The sequence below is a fragment of the Megascapheus bottae genome, chromosome 17 (assembly GCF_031878675.1).
Source record: "Megascapheus bottae isolate mThoBot1 chromosome 17, mThoBot2.hap1, whole genome shotgun sequence".
In the NCBI taxonomy this organism is placed as follows: domain Eukaryota; kingdom Metazoa; phylum Chordata; class Mammalia; order Rodentia; family Geomyidae; genus Megascapheus; species Megascapheus bottae.
The window spans coordinates 43,537,096-43,552,935 of record NC_143525.1 but is presented as its reverse complement, the minus strand read 5'-3'; the positions used below and the strand labels follow the sequence as shown (position 1 = coordinate 43,552,935).

The following is a 15,840-nucleotide window of genomic DNA, read 5'->3' as shown; positions in this document are numbered from 1 at the left end:
AATTTCTGAAGAAAAAGGGCTAACACCATATCCTTGGACAAGGTGAAAACTCTGTATTAAAGACATATAGATATGTAAAAGTATAGAAACAGCTAGGAAAGAAAAGTAAATTCAGGATAATACTAAACTGACATGGAGGACATCTGGGTGGGGGTTTTGGAGAGTTTTTTTTTTAACCTCAAGGCCTGGTTGCTGTCTCTGAATTTTTTCACTCAAGACTGGTGTTCTCCTACTTGAGCCACAGTGCCACTTTTGATGTTTTGCTAGTTAACTAGAGATAAGAGTCTCATGAAATGTCTTGCCCAGGCTGGCTTGGAACTTCAATCCTCAGATCTCAGGCTCTTGAGTAGCTAGGATAACAGTTGTGAATCACCAGCACCTATCTAAAACATGAAGATGTAATAATTACAAAATCTGTTTTTCAAATATGTATATTAATTTCTATATGATTAAAATACAATGTCCTCTTCATATCCATGGGTTCTATATCTGTGATTGTAACCAAATGCAAATTGAAAATACAAAAGAAAACCTGTATCTGTACTAAATATGGACACTTTTCTTGTTATTACTCTCTAAACAACTACTACATAATTATAAATAGTAGAGCAATTATTTATATTAGTTATTATAAGTAATCAAGAGATAATTTAAAATACACAGAAGAATATATATGTGTGTGTGTACAAATAGTGCACCATTTTATACAAGAGATTTATGGATATGCAGATTTTGGTATTCAAGGTGGGTCCTGGAACTAAACCTTACAGGTACCTTAGGTACAGGATTCATTAAAGTTCCAAATGAGCTAATTTTTCAAATGTTATTCCTTGCATTTTAAACATATATAGAAAGAGACAGAGAGAGATTAGTTGTGACCAATTACTTTCCTAAAGGCTTGCTGGTCTTCCAAATGAATTCAGCAATTATTTTCAATCCATTTGCCATGTGGGAATATAAGTACTTTACAGTAACCCAGTACATGTCAGGCATCCTCTGTAGCCTAGTGAAGATTTAAGTGCTGAAAGATACTTACCGAATTCATCAGAGCGAGCTGTGATGGGTAAGCTTTACAAGGAAAGAAAATCTTCACGCCACCAATTGTGTATTCAGAATTCATTGAAGACATTCTGCTTTCTTTACTTCAGACTCCAAGCTGCAAAAGAAATGAAAATCATTGTTGAAGCAATGTAATCCAAAGAAAGTCAGACACTCAACAATAAGATGGAAGTTTGGAAATAAAAGTTGGAATTATCTGGGTCCTGGGGGTTCACACCTGTAATCCTAGCTAGCCAGAAGCTAAGATCTGAGGATCAGCACCAAAAAAAAAAAAAAAAAGAAAAGAATGGAAGGAAGAGAGGCAAGAAGGGGGGAATGGAGGAAGAAAGGAAAATAAAAAAAAATTGGAATAAGTATATAAACAAAACAAATAGGCTAGGAATGTGGCTTAGTGGTAAAGTGCTCACATAGCATGCGTGAGGCCCTGCGTTCAATTCCTCCATAATACATAAACAAAATATAATAATAATGGGGCCGGGAGTTTGGCCTAGTGGTAGAGTGCTTGCCTTGCATGTATGAAAACCTGGGTTAGATTCCTCTGTACCACATACATAGAAAAAAGCCAAATATGGTGCTGTGGCTCAAATGGTAGAGCTCTGGCCACGAGAAAACCCAAGGACAGTGCTCAGGCCCTGAGTTCAGTCTCCAGGACTGGCAAGATATATATATGTAGGGCTGGGAGTTTGGCCTAGTGGTAGAGTGCTTGCCTAGCATGCACGAAGGCCCGGGTTCGATTCCTTGGTACCACATACATAGAAAAAAAGCTGGAAGTGGTGCTGTGGCTCAAGTGGTAGAGCTCTAGCCTTGAGAAATGTCCAAAGACAGTGCTCAGGCCCTGAGTTCAAGCCCCACAACTGGCCAAAAAAAAAAAAAAAGATATATATGTAATAAATTGGGAAAAAAATGGAAGCAAAAGAATTTCCCAGTCTAGGGCCAGGAGTTGGCCTAGTGGTAGAGTGCTTGCCTAGCATGCACAAAGACCCAGGTTCGATTCCTCAGTACCACATACATAGAAAAAAGCCAGAAGTGGTGCTGTGGCTCAAGAGGTAGAGCTCTAGCCTTGAGAAAGTCCAAGGACAGGGCTCAGGCCCTGAGCTCAAGCCCCAGGACTGGCAAAATAAAAATAACCATCATATTTTTTTAATGTTTCTACCTATAATTTGTACTGCCAAGGTCTGAGAATGAGACTTGGTGGAATCTAACTTTGGCCAGGCCCATGTGATTACAAGATTAAGATTATACTTATAACCTTAGCTACTTTTTTTTTTTTTTGGTGAGTTCTGGGCTTAAACTCAGGGCCTGGGCCCTGTCCTTGGACATGTTTTGCTCAAGGCTAGCACTCTACCACTTGAGCCACAGCACCACTTCAGGCTTTTTTCTGTGTATGTGGTACCAAGGAATCGAACACAGGGCTTCATGCCTACTACATGAGCATTTTACCACCACACTACACTCCTGACATTTTTTTTTTTCTCAGAGCCTGGGGGTTATAGCACTTTGAGCTGCAGCCCAAATCCTCAGATCTCAGCCTCCTGAGTAACTAGGATTACAGGCATGAGCCATCAGTCAGGATTTTAGCTACTCTCTTTTAATAGCTGTACAAAGGAGTTGACACCTAACAAAGCAGTTTATGAATACAATGTATCTTAATCAGTGTCACCCCTTCAACATTTCCACCCTCCTTTGACCCACTCATTTCCTTACTTTTCTTAATTTTGTAATATATAATAGACTCTTACTTGGTTTCTCTCCCTCCTCCCCCTTTATTCATCTACCTCTCTCCCCTAACCCCTGCCCCCCCCCCAGGGACCCGTTTCCTGGTGTTTTTTTTTTAATTATTCTTATGATAAAGGAGTTAAAGTCACATATGTCAGGTAATGCATACACCACTTCTTTTTGGACAATGTCATTCCTTCTCTGACTCCTAGTTTTTCCCTCCCTCCCCACCCACAAGTTGTATGGTGTCTGTCCACTGAGCACCACTGCTGCATCTGTTCGTCCTTTGTCCCTCCGTAGGTGCTTATTTTGTTGGGTTTTGTTAAGTCTTTATAATTAACACTACTTGAGACCTAGCTCCTCTTGAGGCTGAAATCTGATGACCAGCTGAAAGCCAGCTGGGCTTTAATCTCCAATTAACCAGCAAAATGCCACAAGTGGAACCGTGGCAAGGGTTAGAACCACAACTCCTTTTTTTTTTTTTTTGGTGCCAGTCCTGGGATCTTGAACTCAGGCCTGAGCACTGTCCTGTGCTTCCTCAGGCTACAGCTCTACCATTTGAGCCACAGCACCACTTCCAGCTTTTTCTGTCTAGAGTACAAAGGAATGGACCGGGTCTTCTAAGCTGCTAGGCAAGCACTCTACCACCAGGCCAAACTCCCGGCCCCAGAACCGGGACAGCTAACAGGTACTGCGTTCAAGACCTAGTCTCTCGGTCTCCTCTCTCTGCCTCTCTTTCCCCCCCCCCCCCCCGCCCCTGTCACGCACGCGCACACCCGTCCCTCCAGACGCTTTCACTCAGCCCTTGCCTCGCCACGGCTGTGACGTGGGTTCACTGTGAAGCACCTCGGGCAGGTGGCCTGGAAGAGCGGCACCCGCCAGTCTCCGCCCCCCCCTCCCTCCTCGCCTGGACCGCCGCCCCTCCCCCCACCCCGCCCCCTCCCCCCGGCGCCCACACAGCCCGCCGCGGCCCGAGGCCCGGGTGCGGGGTCCCGGCCCACGGCCTGCAGGCGCGGGCGTACCCGCGGGCGCGCCACGGATTTCCCACTCGCCTGAGCCCAGCGGAAACCGAAGCAGCGCGGACCCAGCGCGGACCCGGCTTGGACGGCCAGCCCGGGAGGCGGGAATCAAACAGAAAAGGAAACGCTGGCTTGTGAGAGCAGCGAGTGCTGATCCCCAGCGGAGGAGGAACGACGCAGGCAGTAGTCGCCCCGCGTCTCGGGACGGGGCCCCGTCGCCGCCACCGCCGCGAGCCCGCGGCGTCTCCGAACCGCCCGCCGCCGCCGCCGCCGCCGCGCTCTTCCGCCCCCCCACAGCGCAGTCCCAAACGAATTCCCGCCTCCCGCCCCTTCGGCTCCCAGCACCCAATCACCGAGCGAGTTCAAGCAACCAATCAGCTGTGAAGACAGGGAAGCAACAGCCAATCCTAGCCCGCCGTTAGCGCCCTGCCACCCAACGGTGGCCTCCGAAATAAAACCGGAGCGCCCAGGTCCGCGGCGGCACCAGAAAGCGATCCGGGCGCTCGCCGGGTGCTCACTGGGCGCGCACGAGGCGCCTCGCTCGTGTTTGTTAAGGGAAAGGCGACTTCTCCGGGTGGCTGGAAACTGGGGACCGCCACTCGGAGCTTCCCACAATCCTAGTAGTCAAGATATTGAAAGGAAGAGGAAAAAAAAGCGGAGCTTCGCTGACTAGAAGGTGTTACGGCAGCGGCTCTCCCCGAGAACCGAGTCGGCGGGTGTGCGCATGTGCGGACGTCGGTGCTCTGCAGCCCCCGGCCCGCTCGTCTGGACCTCGCCAAGTCGCTGGAAAGCAAACCGTGAGACGGGCTGCGGGTTGTTAGTGGGGGAAGAGGATTCTCAGAACCGGGCAATGGAGACTAGTTTGCCTCGCTTGTTGTTTGCTTGCTAGATCTTTCTACACGAAAACACTCGCCGTCATGAAAGTCAAGTCCGTCCTTGCCCTGGTCCCCTGCGTCCCAGGCGTTTGTCCCAACGATACAGTCTTTGACGCCTTCGCTGCCAACTGCCTGTTCGTTAATACTGAAACCAAATGATCATCTGTGCAGTCTAGTCATGGGAAGACGGTCCCGATCTATCAGTCAAGCCAACAAAACTACAAAAACGAGCCGAATACAAATGGGAGGGGAAGCGGACCCCACATTGTGCTTCTAGGAATTCTACAACACGTGATGGGGTGGTTTACTTTCACATAGAATATTTTTTTTTTAAATACTTGGAGATACTTAGTTTACGTTCACTCTTTTTTTGGTAGTGCTAAGTATCAGCCCCAAGAGTTTATCCATTGCCTGCTAGGGAAAATGCTCTACCACTGAGCTGCAGCCTGGCATTGCCGCTTCTTATTACTATTTTATTTATTCTCGGTGCCCATCCTAGCTCTGAGCTTTTTTTGCTCAAGGCTCTACTACTTGAGCCTCTGCTTCACAGCTCTGGCCTTTTGTTAACTGGAGATGAGTCTCATGGACTTTGCTCCTGCCTGGGCTGGCTTTGAACCACCATCCTCAGACCTCTGCTTCCAGAGTAGCTACAATCACAAACGTGAGCCACCAGGGCTCAACACCTACTAACTTTTTTTTTACCATTCCTGGGATTTGAACTCAGGGCCTGAAAGCTGACCCTGAGTTCCTTTTGCGCAAGGCTATGGCTCTACCATTTGAGCCACACGACTACTTCCAGCTTTTTGTGATTGTCATTAAGAATCTCAGACTTTCCTGCCTGGCCTGACTTTGAACAGCGACCAAGTGATCTCAGCCTCCTGAGGAGACAGGATTTCAGATAGGAGCCACTGGCACCCCACTCCCTACCAGCTTTCCAAAACATCTGGTCTTTAACTGCTCCGGCACATTCTCTGCCCTCACCTAAATTCGTATGGATGACAGACATGTACCACCATGCCAGCTTTTCTTGCTGAGATGGAGGTCTCCTCAATGTCTTTTTTTATCCTCCAGGCTTCAAACTAGCAAAGTGCTACAGGAACCAGAACTTTAGCAGTTCAGATCATTCATTCATTCATTCATTCTTTTTTTTTTTTTTTTTTTTTTTTGCCAGTCCTGGGGTTTGAACTCAAGGTCTGGGCACTGGCCCTGAGCTTCTTTAGTTCAAGCCTAGCTCTCTACCACTTGAGCCACAGTTCCACTTTCAGCTTTTCCCATTTATGTGGCACTGAGGAATGGAACCCAGGGCTTCATGCATGCTAGGCAAGCACTCTACCACTAATCCACATTCCTAGCCCAGTTCAGACTTTTAAATTCTTATTGTCACGTACTGTGTGGGGCATAACAGAAACAGATACATCTAAACTCTCAAACTGGATGATTCTGAATTGCAGTCTGTTGTGGGTTCTTTTTAGGATACAGCAGTGGAATGAAAGACAAAAAAATTACAAGTACATTTTGAGAAACAATATGTTTATAAATCAATATTCAAAATAGGTGCACACATCTGTTTTCACTTGAATAAAAAAAATCACATTATGACAAATTTTATAACCTTAACTTAAAATACAGGAATATTAACAGTTACTAATATATTTACATTTTATTTACATCATCAACAAATCTGATGAAAAACAGCATATTATTTTAACACAGCAGGTTTTGACCAGTCTTTGAAAATTGATCAAATGTGTACCATTAGAAAACATACTTCAACTTTCTGAACTCCTAGTGGATACCTATTTAAAGAAAATATTCCAAGGCCTCAGTTTAAAAACAAAACAGGTACAACTTGGATTTGATCTTAAGAGACTACAAAACTGCCTTGTTTAAAAATATGAAAATTCTTATGCTATTTTAAGCATATTCTTTTAGTCTTCACATCAAAATTGCTTAATTGAACATTATGCATCTAATAAAAAGTTATAAATATTCTGTCATACATGAAAATATGTACTTCATGATTGGAAACAGATACAAACTAGTTTTTATAGAATCCCCTTATGAGGTAGGGCCAGTAGAACCCCAGTTTACGAAGAAGGAAAATGAGATAGAACTATTTGCTAGTGAAGGGCTGAAGTAAAATTTCTTTAAAAACTTTGTTATTAGCTTGCCTTGACAGATGAAGAGGTCTGTGTGGAGTGGAAAGGTGGGAAGGAATGTGACTGAGGTATATCTCAGCAAGCAAAGAGAAGTACCTTCTATATTGGACACTTAATTTTTTTTAACTGATGACGGGCTGGGTGCCAGTGGCTCCTAGCTTCTCAGGAGGCTGAGATCTGAAGATCATGGCTCAAAACCAGCCCAGAGAGGGCAGTCTGTGAGGCTCTCATCTCCAATTAACCACCAAAAGGCTGGAAATGGAGCTGTGGCTCGAGTGGTAAAGCACTAGCCTTCAGCACAAAAGCTCAGGGACAGCACCCAGGACTGAGTTCAAGCCCCAGGACCAGCACAAAAAAAAAAAAAAAAAAAAAAAAAAATTACCTGAATGCAGGATTGCAAAATCCTTCAAAATACAGCATTTCCCACATTTTAGTTTTTCCTGAGGTTCAGACATTGTACATATTTTCTTACTCAAAGATCTCCCCAAAGTAAAATGTCCTGATATAAACTGAGCTATTTAATCCAGTAGGTTTTATTGCTCTAAACTTCATTTATTTGATACATATTCCACCCTCTGAGAATGAGATAAGTTAATAAACCATTATAAAAATAAATCTTAAAAAATAAAATAAATGAGCCTTCCTTTCAGGTTCTTTGCACAAAGATGTTTTTGAAGATACTTTTGAACCAGTATCTTAAATTCCAAAGTATTCAAGTATCGCTTTAAACATATGGCTTCAGATTTTAGTAAAATCGAAGCTTATATGTGAAACATTTAAATCCTTATCTGCAATTCCATGGAAATCAATTTAAAAAGCTATTTGTTTTTTTCTTTAAGTCTTCTCAATAGTATTTCTTGAGAATTAAGAGTTTCTAACCTGCCTCAGTATTACTTGCACTGCAAGTAGCTGACATTTTATTTGGGTATTTAACTCCTAATTTTTCCTGATTTCTCCCTTTCTGTGATCCCTTTTTCTCTCTCCTATCATTCTATCTTTACGGAAATCTACCAAAAGCTCACAGTCAAACACTGCAACTATTCACACAATCATTTTTATAAGGAACTAAATTAAAGGCATGGCAGTCTTCATTTCAATAGCAGAATAAAAGCCTAAATTCTTTTTTCAGTAATGAGGTCCTTAAGTGTGTTCCCAACTGGGCAGAGGAGTGGTGGGAGAAGTCTGGGTGCTACAATATTCACACACCAGGAGGGGAGAGCCAGAGACACGCCAATCAAATACAAGCAAGCATACTTCCCAAACAGTTTTAAACTGTACTCATCTTGAACTGAATCATTTTACCAGTTCCAAACCTGTTCCACCGCTGTTCCCATTCAGTGTAGAGTTGTTCTAAGATGCAGATTTGTGTTGAGTATATGTAGCAAACAGCTGCATTTTGCTGTTGTTGCTTTAATTTTTTTCAAATTCCACTAACACTCATGTTTATTATTTCAATTATTGTGCTTTCAATACAATGACAGAGCTGTACATCAGGATCCATGCTTCCAGCATCCCTGGATCCATTTTTATAAGATGACTCTTTATAGATTTGAGACCATCCACTTGGCTTCTCCTTTATTTGTTGAAGACCTAAAATAAAAAGAAGAATAAAGAAATATAGAAAAGAATTTTGTCTTTGAGATATTAAGATAATTCTTGAAAATGACCACTTACGTGTAATAATTGGGTCAATGTCTCTTGTCTGAGTGGCAACATCAGAGGCACAAACTTGCCCTATTTGAATCAGCAAAGACATAATATCCTCATACAGTGGAGGAAACGCTCTACAAAAAGAGACCAAACTCGGAAGGGTTGGCATGAAAAAAGCATACCGCTTAGCCTGTGTTAAAACTGTTGGAAAGAAATGAAACAGACATTTTACATTGGAGATATAAATTCAATATAGCAGCCTATACAAGGAACTAGTACCATATTCTATTCTAGACACTGTTTTCTAAGATACAGCCCATGCTTGCCTTTAGATAGCTCACAATCTCATAGTCAATTACCCAAGGATTGAGCATTTTTATCATGTTCAAAAATATGGGGTGGGGAATTTGGCCTAGTGGTAGAGTGGTTGCCTACCATGCAGGAAGCCCTGGGTTCAATTCCTCGGTACCACATACACAGAAATAGCCAGAAATGCAGCTGTGGCTCAAGTGGTAGAGCTCTAGCTCTGAGAAAGCTCAAGGGCAACGCCCAGGCCTTGAGTTCAAGCCTCAGGACTGGCAGGGAAAAAAAAAAAAAGTGAAATTAAATGTGAAACATTTGGGAAAAACAACAATTAAAAAAAAAAAAAAACCAACCTGTGGGGCCGGGAGTTTGGCCTAGTGGTAAGTAACAGTGCTTGCCTAGCATGCACGAAGACCCAAGTTTGATTCCTTGGTACCACATACATAAAAAAAAGTTGGGAATGTGCTGTGTATCTAGTGTGTTAAGAGCACTAGCCTCGAGAAAGCCCAGAACAGTGCTAGGCCCAGAACAGTGCTAGGCCCTGAGTTCAAGCCCCAGGACTGAAAAAACAAAAAATTCCCTGTGAGCATTTATAATCTGAACATGTATAGTAAATCAGAAATTTATTTCTAGCTGACAATTTCACATAAATGTCATAATTTTATGAATTACAAAGGTACTATTATAAAATGCATCAGGAAGGCACTATGACACTCGCTTATTATTAGAAAATTCTTGACAAAATCTTAAATAGGTTAAAAAAAAAAAACTTCTTTCAGGCCACACAGCAAGATGTGTTGAAGCTGGGCTTGAATTTAGGTGATAGAAACTTTTTTTTTTTTTTTGCCAGTCCTGGGCTTGAGCTCAGGGCCTGAGCACTGTCCTTGGACTTTCTCAAGGCTAGAGCTCTACCACTTGAGCCTCAGCACCACTTCTGGCTTTTTTCTATGTATGTGGTGCCGAGGAATCGAACCTGGGTCTTTGTGCATGCTAGGCAAGCACTCTACCACTAAGCCAAACTCCCGGCCCCGGTGATAGAAACTTTTAACCACCACAAATTATTACAACATAAAGTAAATGAATACAAAAAACATGAATACTGAGAAAAGTTATAAATTAACTAAGTGACTGAATACTACATCATTTATGTATATGTTGTGTGTGTGTGTGTCCAAGTGTCTGTATATGTATTTCTATGTCTGTGTTTTGGTTTTTATGGTGCTGGTAATAAACGTTTGCACATGCTAGTCAAGTAGTCTACCACTACAGTAGTTAAAATGTTAGCAAACATTATAGAACATAACTAATATAGTATGTCTTCTTTATATAAGTATATATAATATATAATAAAATATAGTAATATAAATATATTTTTCTAGAACTCTGAAGATTTGTAATAAATCATAATTTCTTTCCTTCTGATAATTATCTTTTCACATCTTCTACCCTATCACTTTGATCTTTTAGCAAGAACATATTTTAGTAAAACAAGGTTAATATATAACATCAAATATACTATTTCCTACACTTCTTTTTGTTTTAGTCCTGGGGACTGAACTCAGGGCCTGAGCACTATCCTTGGGCTTTTTAAGACAAGAGCTCTACACTTGAGCTACAGCAACACTTCTGCCCTCTCACTCGCTCTTTCTTTCTTTTTCTTTTGTGGCCAATCCTGGGGCTTGAACTCAGGACTTGAGCATTATCCTTGGGCTTTTTTTTTTTTTCAAGGCTAGTGGTCTGCTACTTGAGCCACAGCACCACTTCCAGCTTTGTTCTATGTATGTGGTACCAAGGAATCAAACCTGGGTATTCGTGCATGCTAGGCAAGCATTCTACCACTAGGACAAACTCCCGGCCCAGCTCCTGCTTTTGGTTTTTTGTTTGTTTGTTTGTTTTTGCCAGTCCTGTGCTTGAGTTCAAGGCCTAAGCACTGTCCTTGGACTTTCGCAAGGCTAGAGCTCTACCACTGAGTCTCAGCACCACTTCCAGCTTTTTTCTATGTATGTGCTACTGAGGAATCAAACCTGGGTCTTTGTGCATGGTAGGCAAGCACTGTATCACTAGGTTAAACTCCTGGCCTGATCCTGCGATTATATGTTTGTAGTACCAAGGAGTTGAACCTAGTAGTCCATGCATCCTAGGTAAGCACTCTACCAATAGGCCAAACTTCCCACCCTATTTCCCACTTTTCATGGAGGAAATGGGGTTGAAATACTATCACATGTTTAAATACAAAAATTTTCAAAATAAGAATAATTCAAAGGATGGCCCACATTAAACAACTAGTAATGTATATTATGTCTATCTCATAGCAGCATAAAAAACTAAATCACCGACCTCAAAACATTATGTAGTAATTTATTTTACAAGCTGTTGCTGATGCTACATACCTGTCAGCAATGTTCCCATGACATTGACAGCTAGGCGAGCCACACTAAGTGACTTGGGTAATGCATACTGGATGCACAAGTGAGAAAGCAACTGGATAGCAAATACCTGCAATACAGAATCAAAATTATACATGTTCTACAAGAAAATATTAAAAAACGAAAATTACAAAATGGTTTATACAACTAGCAAGACTAAGGAGAGATCAGAATTCTCTTAAATCTCTGGAAAGCTCATTACCTGTTTCTCAAGTTCTGGCTGTGCAATAAGCTCAGGGATGAAATCCAGACAGATGTGCATTGATGGAATACCTGCGACCGTCAGAGGCAAGAGCTCACATGGGTAACCCTAGCTCAACAAGAAACAGTGGAGAAGGTCAGGAAAGAAAGCCACTCAGAGCTCCATTCAGATGAAAACATAAACAAATGTTTCACTTCCTTTCTGTAAGAACTGCTCATAAATTAAAAATCACAGTGTAAGTACATATATCCTGGCATTTCACTTTTCTGATATGCTAATAAAAAAAAACAGAAAGAAAAAAAAAAGAAGTATTTGAATCCTGTATTGCACTGGATAAAAAACTTAAAATTTTGGCTCTTTCCCCATATTGCAAAGTACTGTGATCACTGGTATATATCTCATTTCTAAATGGTTCATATTAAAGTAGAAGACAAAACTCCCCACGAAAAGTAAAGTTAGACCACACTCTATGAAACACACCTGAAAGTGCACGAGCTTGGCAATGTTGGGATCTGCGATGTACATCTGGTGCAGCAGACAACAGATAAGGCACTGAACTTCTCGAAGGTTGCACAGCAAGTTGTCTTCTCCTTCCTCCAATTCTTTATTTGGCATGCTGGTGGTAATAACACTTTGAACACTCCTGAGCAAGCTATCTGGACTGACACCTTTTGCTTTCTCCTCTTCTGTAGGCAAACAAATCTCTAAGAGAATCTGAACAGCTGCACTATCCTACAAACAAACAAAACACAGTGAGTATATAAAAAGTTTCTGGGAGGGCCGGGAGTTTGGCCTAGTGGCAGAATGCTTGCCTAGCATGCACGAAGATCTAGGTTCGATTCCTCAGTACCACATACATAGAAAAAGCCAGAAATGGTGCTATGGCTCAAGTGGCAGAGTTGCTAGCCTTGAGGAAAAAGCCCAATGACAGTGCTCAGGCCCTAAGTTCAAGCCCCAGGATTGGCACAAAAAAGTTTCTGGGAGCCGGGCGCAGAGGCTCACACCTGTAATCCTAGCTACTCAGGAGGCTGAGAGCTGAGAATCATGGTTCAAAGCCAGCCCGGGCACTAAAGACTTTGAAACTCTTCAATTAATCACTAGAAAATGGGAAGTGGGGATGTGGCTGGAAGGGTAGGGCAGTAAGTAGCCTTGAGCTGAAAAAGCTCAGGGACAGCGCCCAGTCCATAGCTCAAGCCCCATGACCGAAAAAAAAAAAAATGATTTCCAGGGCCCAGGTTTGGCCGAGTGGTAGAGTTCTTGCCTAGCATGCATGAAGGCCCAGGTTCAATTCCTTAGTACCACATATATAGAAAAAGCTGGAAGTGGTGCTGTGGCTCAAGTGGTAAGAGTGCTAGCTTTGAGAAAGTCCAAGGACAGTGCTCAGGCCCTGAGTTCAAGACCCAGGACTGGAAAAAAATGTTTCTGAAAACTGGTGTGGTGTCTCACACTTGTAATCCTAGCTACTGAAAAGGCTGAGATCCGAGGATCATGGTTCAAAGCCAGCCTAGGCACTAAAGTTTGTGAGACTCTTATCTCCAATTAACCTCCAGGAAACCAGAAATGGCCCTGTGGCTTAAAGTAGTCTTGAGCTGAAGAGCTCAGGGACAGTGCTCAGGCCCAGAGTTCAAGCCCTACGACTAACCAAAAAAATCTAGTAGCTAGGACTACTGGCAGGAACCAACAGCATTTTCTGCTCACTTAAATCTGGAGAAGGGAACTATGCTATACCATCTTAAGGTTGGGTAGATTCTGACACTCAGTTTATAGAAAGGAATGTGTCGTATTTTTCCAAAACATAAGTAAGTAGATAGCTACTAAATTTATGTTATTCCTGGATTATTTCTTACATGCAGAATCCATTTGATACTCAAAAAACAAAGGTAGCATCAACATAGTAGATTCTATAATAAAAGGAATGCATATTTGTTATATACAGAAAGCATAATGTATCATTCCTATACTTCTAGAAAAACCTGTATGACTACATTTTTCTTTAACAAAATTTACCTGTGCAGCCAGTAATGCATTTTTCAGTTCTTCTCTGGTAACCTCTGGGGCATCAGTTTGTCCAACTAAACCTATCGTATTATTCTGGGAAGGCCTATCTTGCTCCGCTGTTTCCTTCAGATGAGCACTCAGGTAGGCTTTAGATGCAAGAAGATACCCGTTCAACATATGGAGAGTAATATCCATCAACGGGGGGCACCTAAACAAAGCAGAAAGCATACAGAAGGGAGTAAAAACGTGTCACTTAGTCAGAACATGCTCTAAATATGCTGCTAAACTACTTTGAAATTTCTGAACAAGCCAGGCACCGGGGGCTCATGCCTGAAATCCTAGCTCCTCAGGAGGCTGAGATCTGAGGATCAAGGGTCAAAGCCAGCCCTGTTACAAAAGCCCATGGGATTTTTATCTCCAAGTCACTGCTAGAAAACCGAAAGTGGTGCTGTGGTTCAAGTGGTAGAGAGATAGCCTTGACCAGAAGAGCTCAGGGTCAGCACCCAGGTCCCAAGTTCAAGCCCCATGACTAAAAAAATAAAAATAAAAGGTGAATAGGTATGGCTTATTTTCTATGTTTCAAGAGTACATATTAGTATTGTTTCAGCCAATTTAAATTACAATGTAAGGTTTAGAGGAAAGATCTTCTTTTTTTGGCAGACTGTGACACCACCAGCATATCTAAGATAGGAGGTCTGACTTAAAGATTGGAAAAGACAGGAGTTTATGCTTGCTGTCAGTCACTCTTGGTGTTATTACATTTTCTGAAGTTTCGGCTCCTGTTTACCATTTTAGTTGGTGGGAAGCGTTTCTCCCAGAAAAGGATACACCGTGCCAAAAACATGCTGTTTCTTAACATGAAAGTCAAAGGACATGTACCTGTGAACCCTGGCGTCACATCTGAGCACAGCGAGCGGGTCTATCATGAGGGCATGCTGAGTATACTTCTGCTGTCGTACAAACTTGATGGAAGGCTGAAGTGCATTAACGGTCATCACCCACAGCCTGATGAGAGAACAATTGCGTGATCAAAACAGCTGTGTTACCGTCGCTGTCTACAGTTACCTCGTCCCTCATTCCACAAGTTAGTTTGAGGAACAAAACTTTAAAATAGCTATAGAAGGGGACCAAGACATGTAGAAGAGTATCCATGTATGTGAATTAATGCACCTTCTATCTGGCAAATATCATGTAACCCTTTTATTAAATACAATAAAAAATATTTAAAAAAATAGCCATAGAAAAATGGAAAAATTAGGAAAGGGGGATTAAGAAGGAGGAATGATAATTCTGAATATCATTTGTGTGTGTGTGCGGGGGGGTGTCTGTGCACCAGCCCTGGGGATTGAACTCAGGACCTGGGACTGGGCATTGTCCCTAAGCTTCTATTGCTAGTATTCAACCACTTGAGCCACAACCCCATTTGCGGCTTATTTTGAATAGTTTATGGAGATAAGAGTCTCAGACTTCTTGACTGGGCTGGCTTCCAGATCCTCAGACCTCGGCGTCTAGAGTAGTTAGGATTACGGGCATGAGCTATAGACACGTGAGCCAGCTTATTTTTGGAGACTATCCCACTTCCTTTTTCTGAGGCTGGTCTTGAACTCTGATTATCTACCTGTGTCCCTTAACAATTCTTTTATTATCAACCTTCAGAGAGGAACTGACAAATAAACATAGAGATAGATATAGATCGATGTATATATTGAACATATAGGTATGCACACATACACACGTTTTTAAAATTCAGGGCTCTGGGACTGGCAATGTGGCTTAGTGGTAGAGTGCTTGCCTAGCATGCATCAGCCCTGGGTTTGATTCCTCAGTACCACATACATAGGAAGAGCCAAAGTGGTGCTGTGGCTCATGTCATAGGGCACTATCCTTGAGCAAAAGAAGCTCAGGGACAGTGCCCAGGCCCTCAGTTCAAGCTCCAGGACTGGCAAAAAAGTAACAACAACAACAAATTTCAGGGCCTGTACTTATAGGCTGATGCTCTTCTGAAGATTATTTTAGTTTGTTATATATTATCATCCTCACTTACTTCTCTATTAATGAAACAATACACTAAATTTACCTTCTAGGCATCACAGTATTAAGAACCATCCATAATTTGTTGACTGTTTGAAGAATCCTCCGGGGAACGCCTGAGTTCAACAGCTGGCTCATATTGGATGTCAGTACTCCTGCATACGGTATCAGTTCACTGGCAGAGAGCAGAGTCAGGTGTTCTGTAATCTGCATCACTTGGGTATGACTTACTGGGACAGCTGAAAATGCTAAACAAAAATGAAAACATCAGCAGTCCTAATCTACATTCTTTACAGTTTATCAAAAAAGGAACGACACTGCTTGCTCTCTTAGACCTCAGGCCAAATAAATCAAGAAAACAAATGTTGCTAAAAAATAAAACATTCCATCATAGCTACAGTT

At 42.2% G+C, this 15,840-nt stretch overlaps 3 protein-coding genes across 3 annotated transcripts in view; 1 reads left to right on the top strand and 2 right to left on the bottom strand.

Annotated features, from left to right (window-relative positions):
• The window catches only part of Brip1 (BRCA1 interacting DNA helicase 1), an 86,261-nt gene extending 85,111 nt beyond the window's left edge, over positions 1-1,150 (bottom strand). Inside the window, 1 exon segment of the mRNA XM_090351753.1 lies at positions 1,037-1,150. Coding sequence (XP_090207879.1) covers positions 1,037-1,129 — 93 coding nt within the window. The 5' untranslated portion in view covers positions 1,130-1,150.
• Positions 1,151-3,203: 2,053 nt separating this feature from the next.
• On the top strand, positions 3,204-14,320 carry LOC150051960 (uncharacterized). Its single transcript, XM_090351530.1, has 4 exons — positions 3,204-3,229; positions 3,619-4,591; positions 12,102-12,161; positions 14,203-14,320. Exons 1-2 carry the CDS (start codon positions 3,204-3,206, stop codon positions 4,214-4,216), a joined length of 624 nt encoding a protein of 207 aa, XP_090207656.1. The 3' UTR covers positions 4,217-4,591; positions 12,102-12,161; positions 14,203-14,320.
• Ints2 (integrator complex subunit 2) overlaps positions 6,185-15,840 on the bottom strand; it is a 35,383-nt gene continuing 25,727 nt past the window's right edge. Inside the window, exons 18-25 of the mRNA XM_090351153.1 lie at positions 15,485-15,686; positions 14,287-14,412; positions 13,417-13,615; positions 11,890-12,141; positions 11,410-11,517; positions 11,172-11,277; positions 8,503-8,679; positions 6,185-8,418 (exon numbers count right to left, since the gene is read on the bottom strand). Coding sequence (XP_090207279.1) covers positions 8,249-8,418; positions 8,503-8,679; positions 11,172-11,277; positions 11,410-11,517; positions 11,890-12,141; positions 13,417-13,615; positions 14,287-14,412; positions 15,485-15,686 — 1,340 coding nt within the window. The 3' untranslated portion in view covers positions 6,185-8,248. The remainder of the gene's footprint in view (positions 8,419-8,502; positions 8,680-11,171; positions 11,278-11,409; positions 11,518-11,889; positions 12,142-13,416; positions 13,616-14,286; positions 14,413-15,484; positions 15,687-15,840) is intronic.

What these genes read in the sequence shown, in the direction of transcription:
- LOC150051960 (XM_090351530.1), top strand. Translation starts at nt 3,204, where the DNA reads ATGCCACAAGTGGAACCGTGGCAAGG. An exon ending in CAAGTGGAACCGTGGCAAGG is followed by an intron (nt 3,230 to 3,618) that starts GTTAGAACCACA and finishes TTCACTGTGAAG; the next exon opens with CACCTCGGGCAGGTGGCCTG.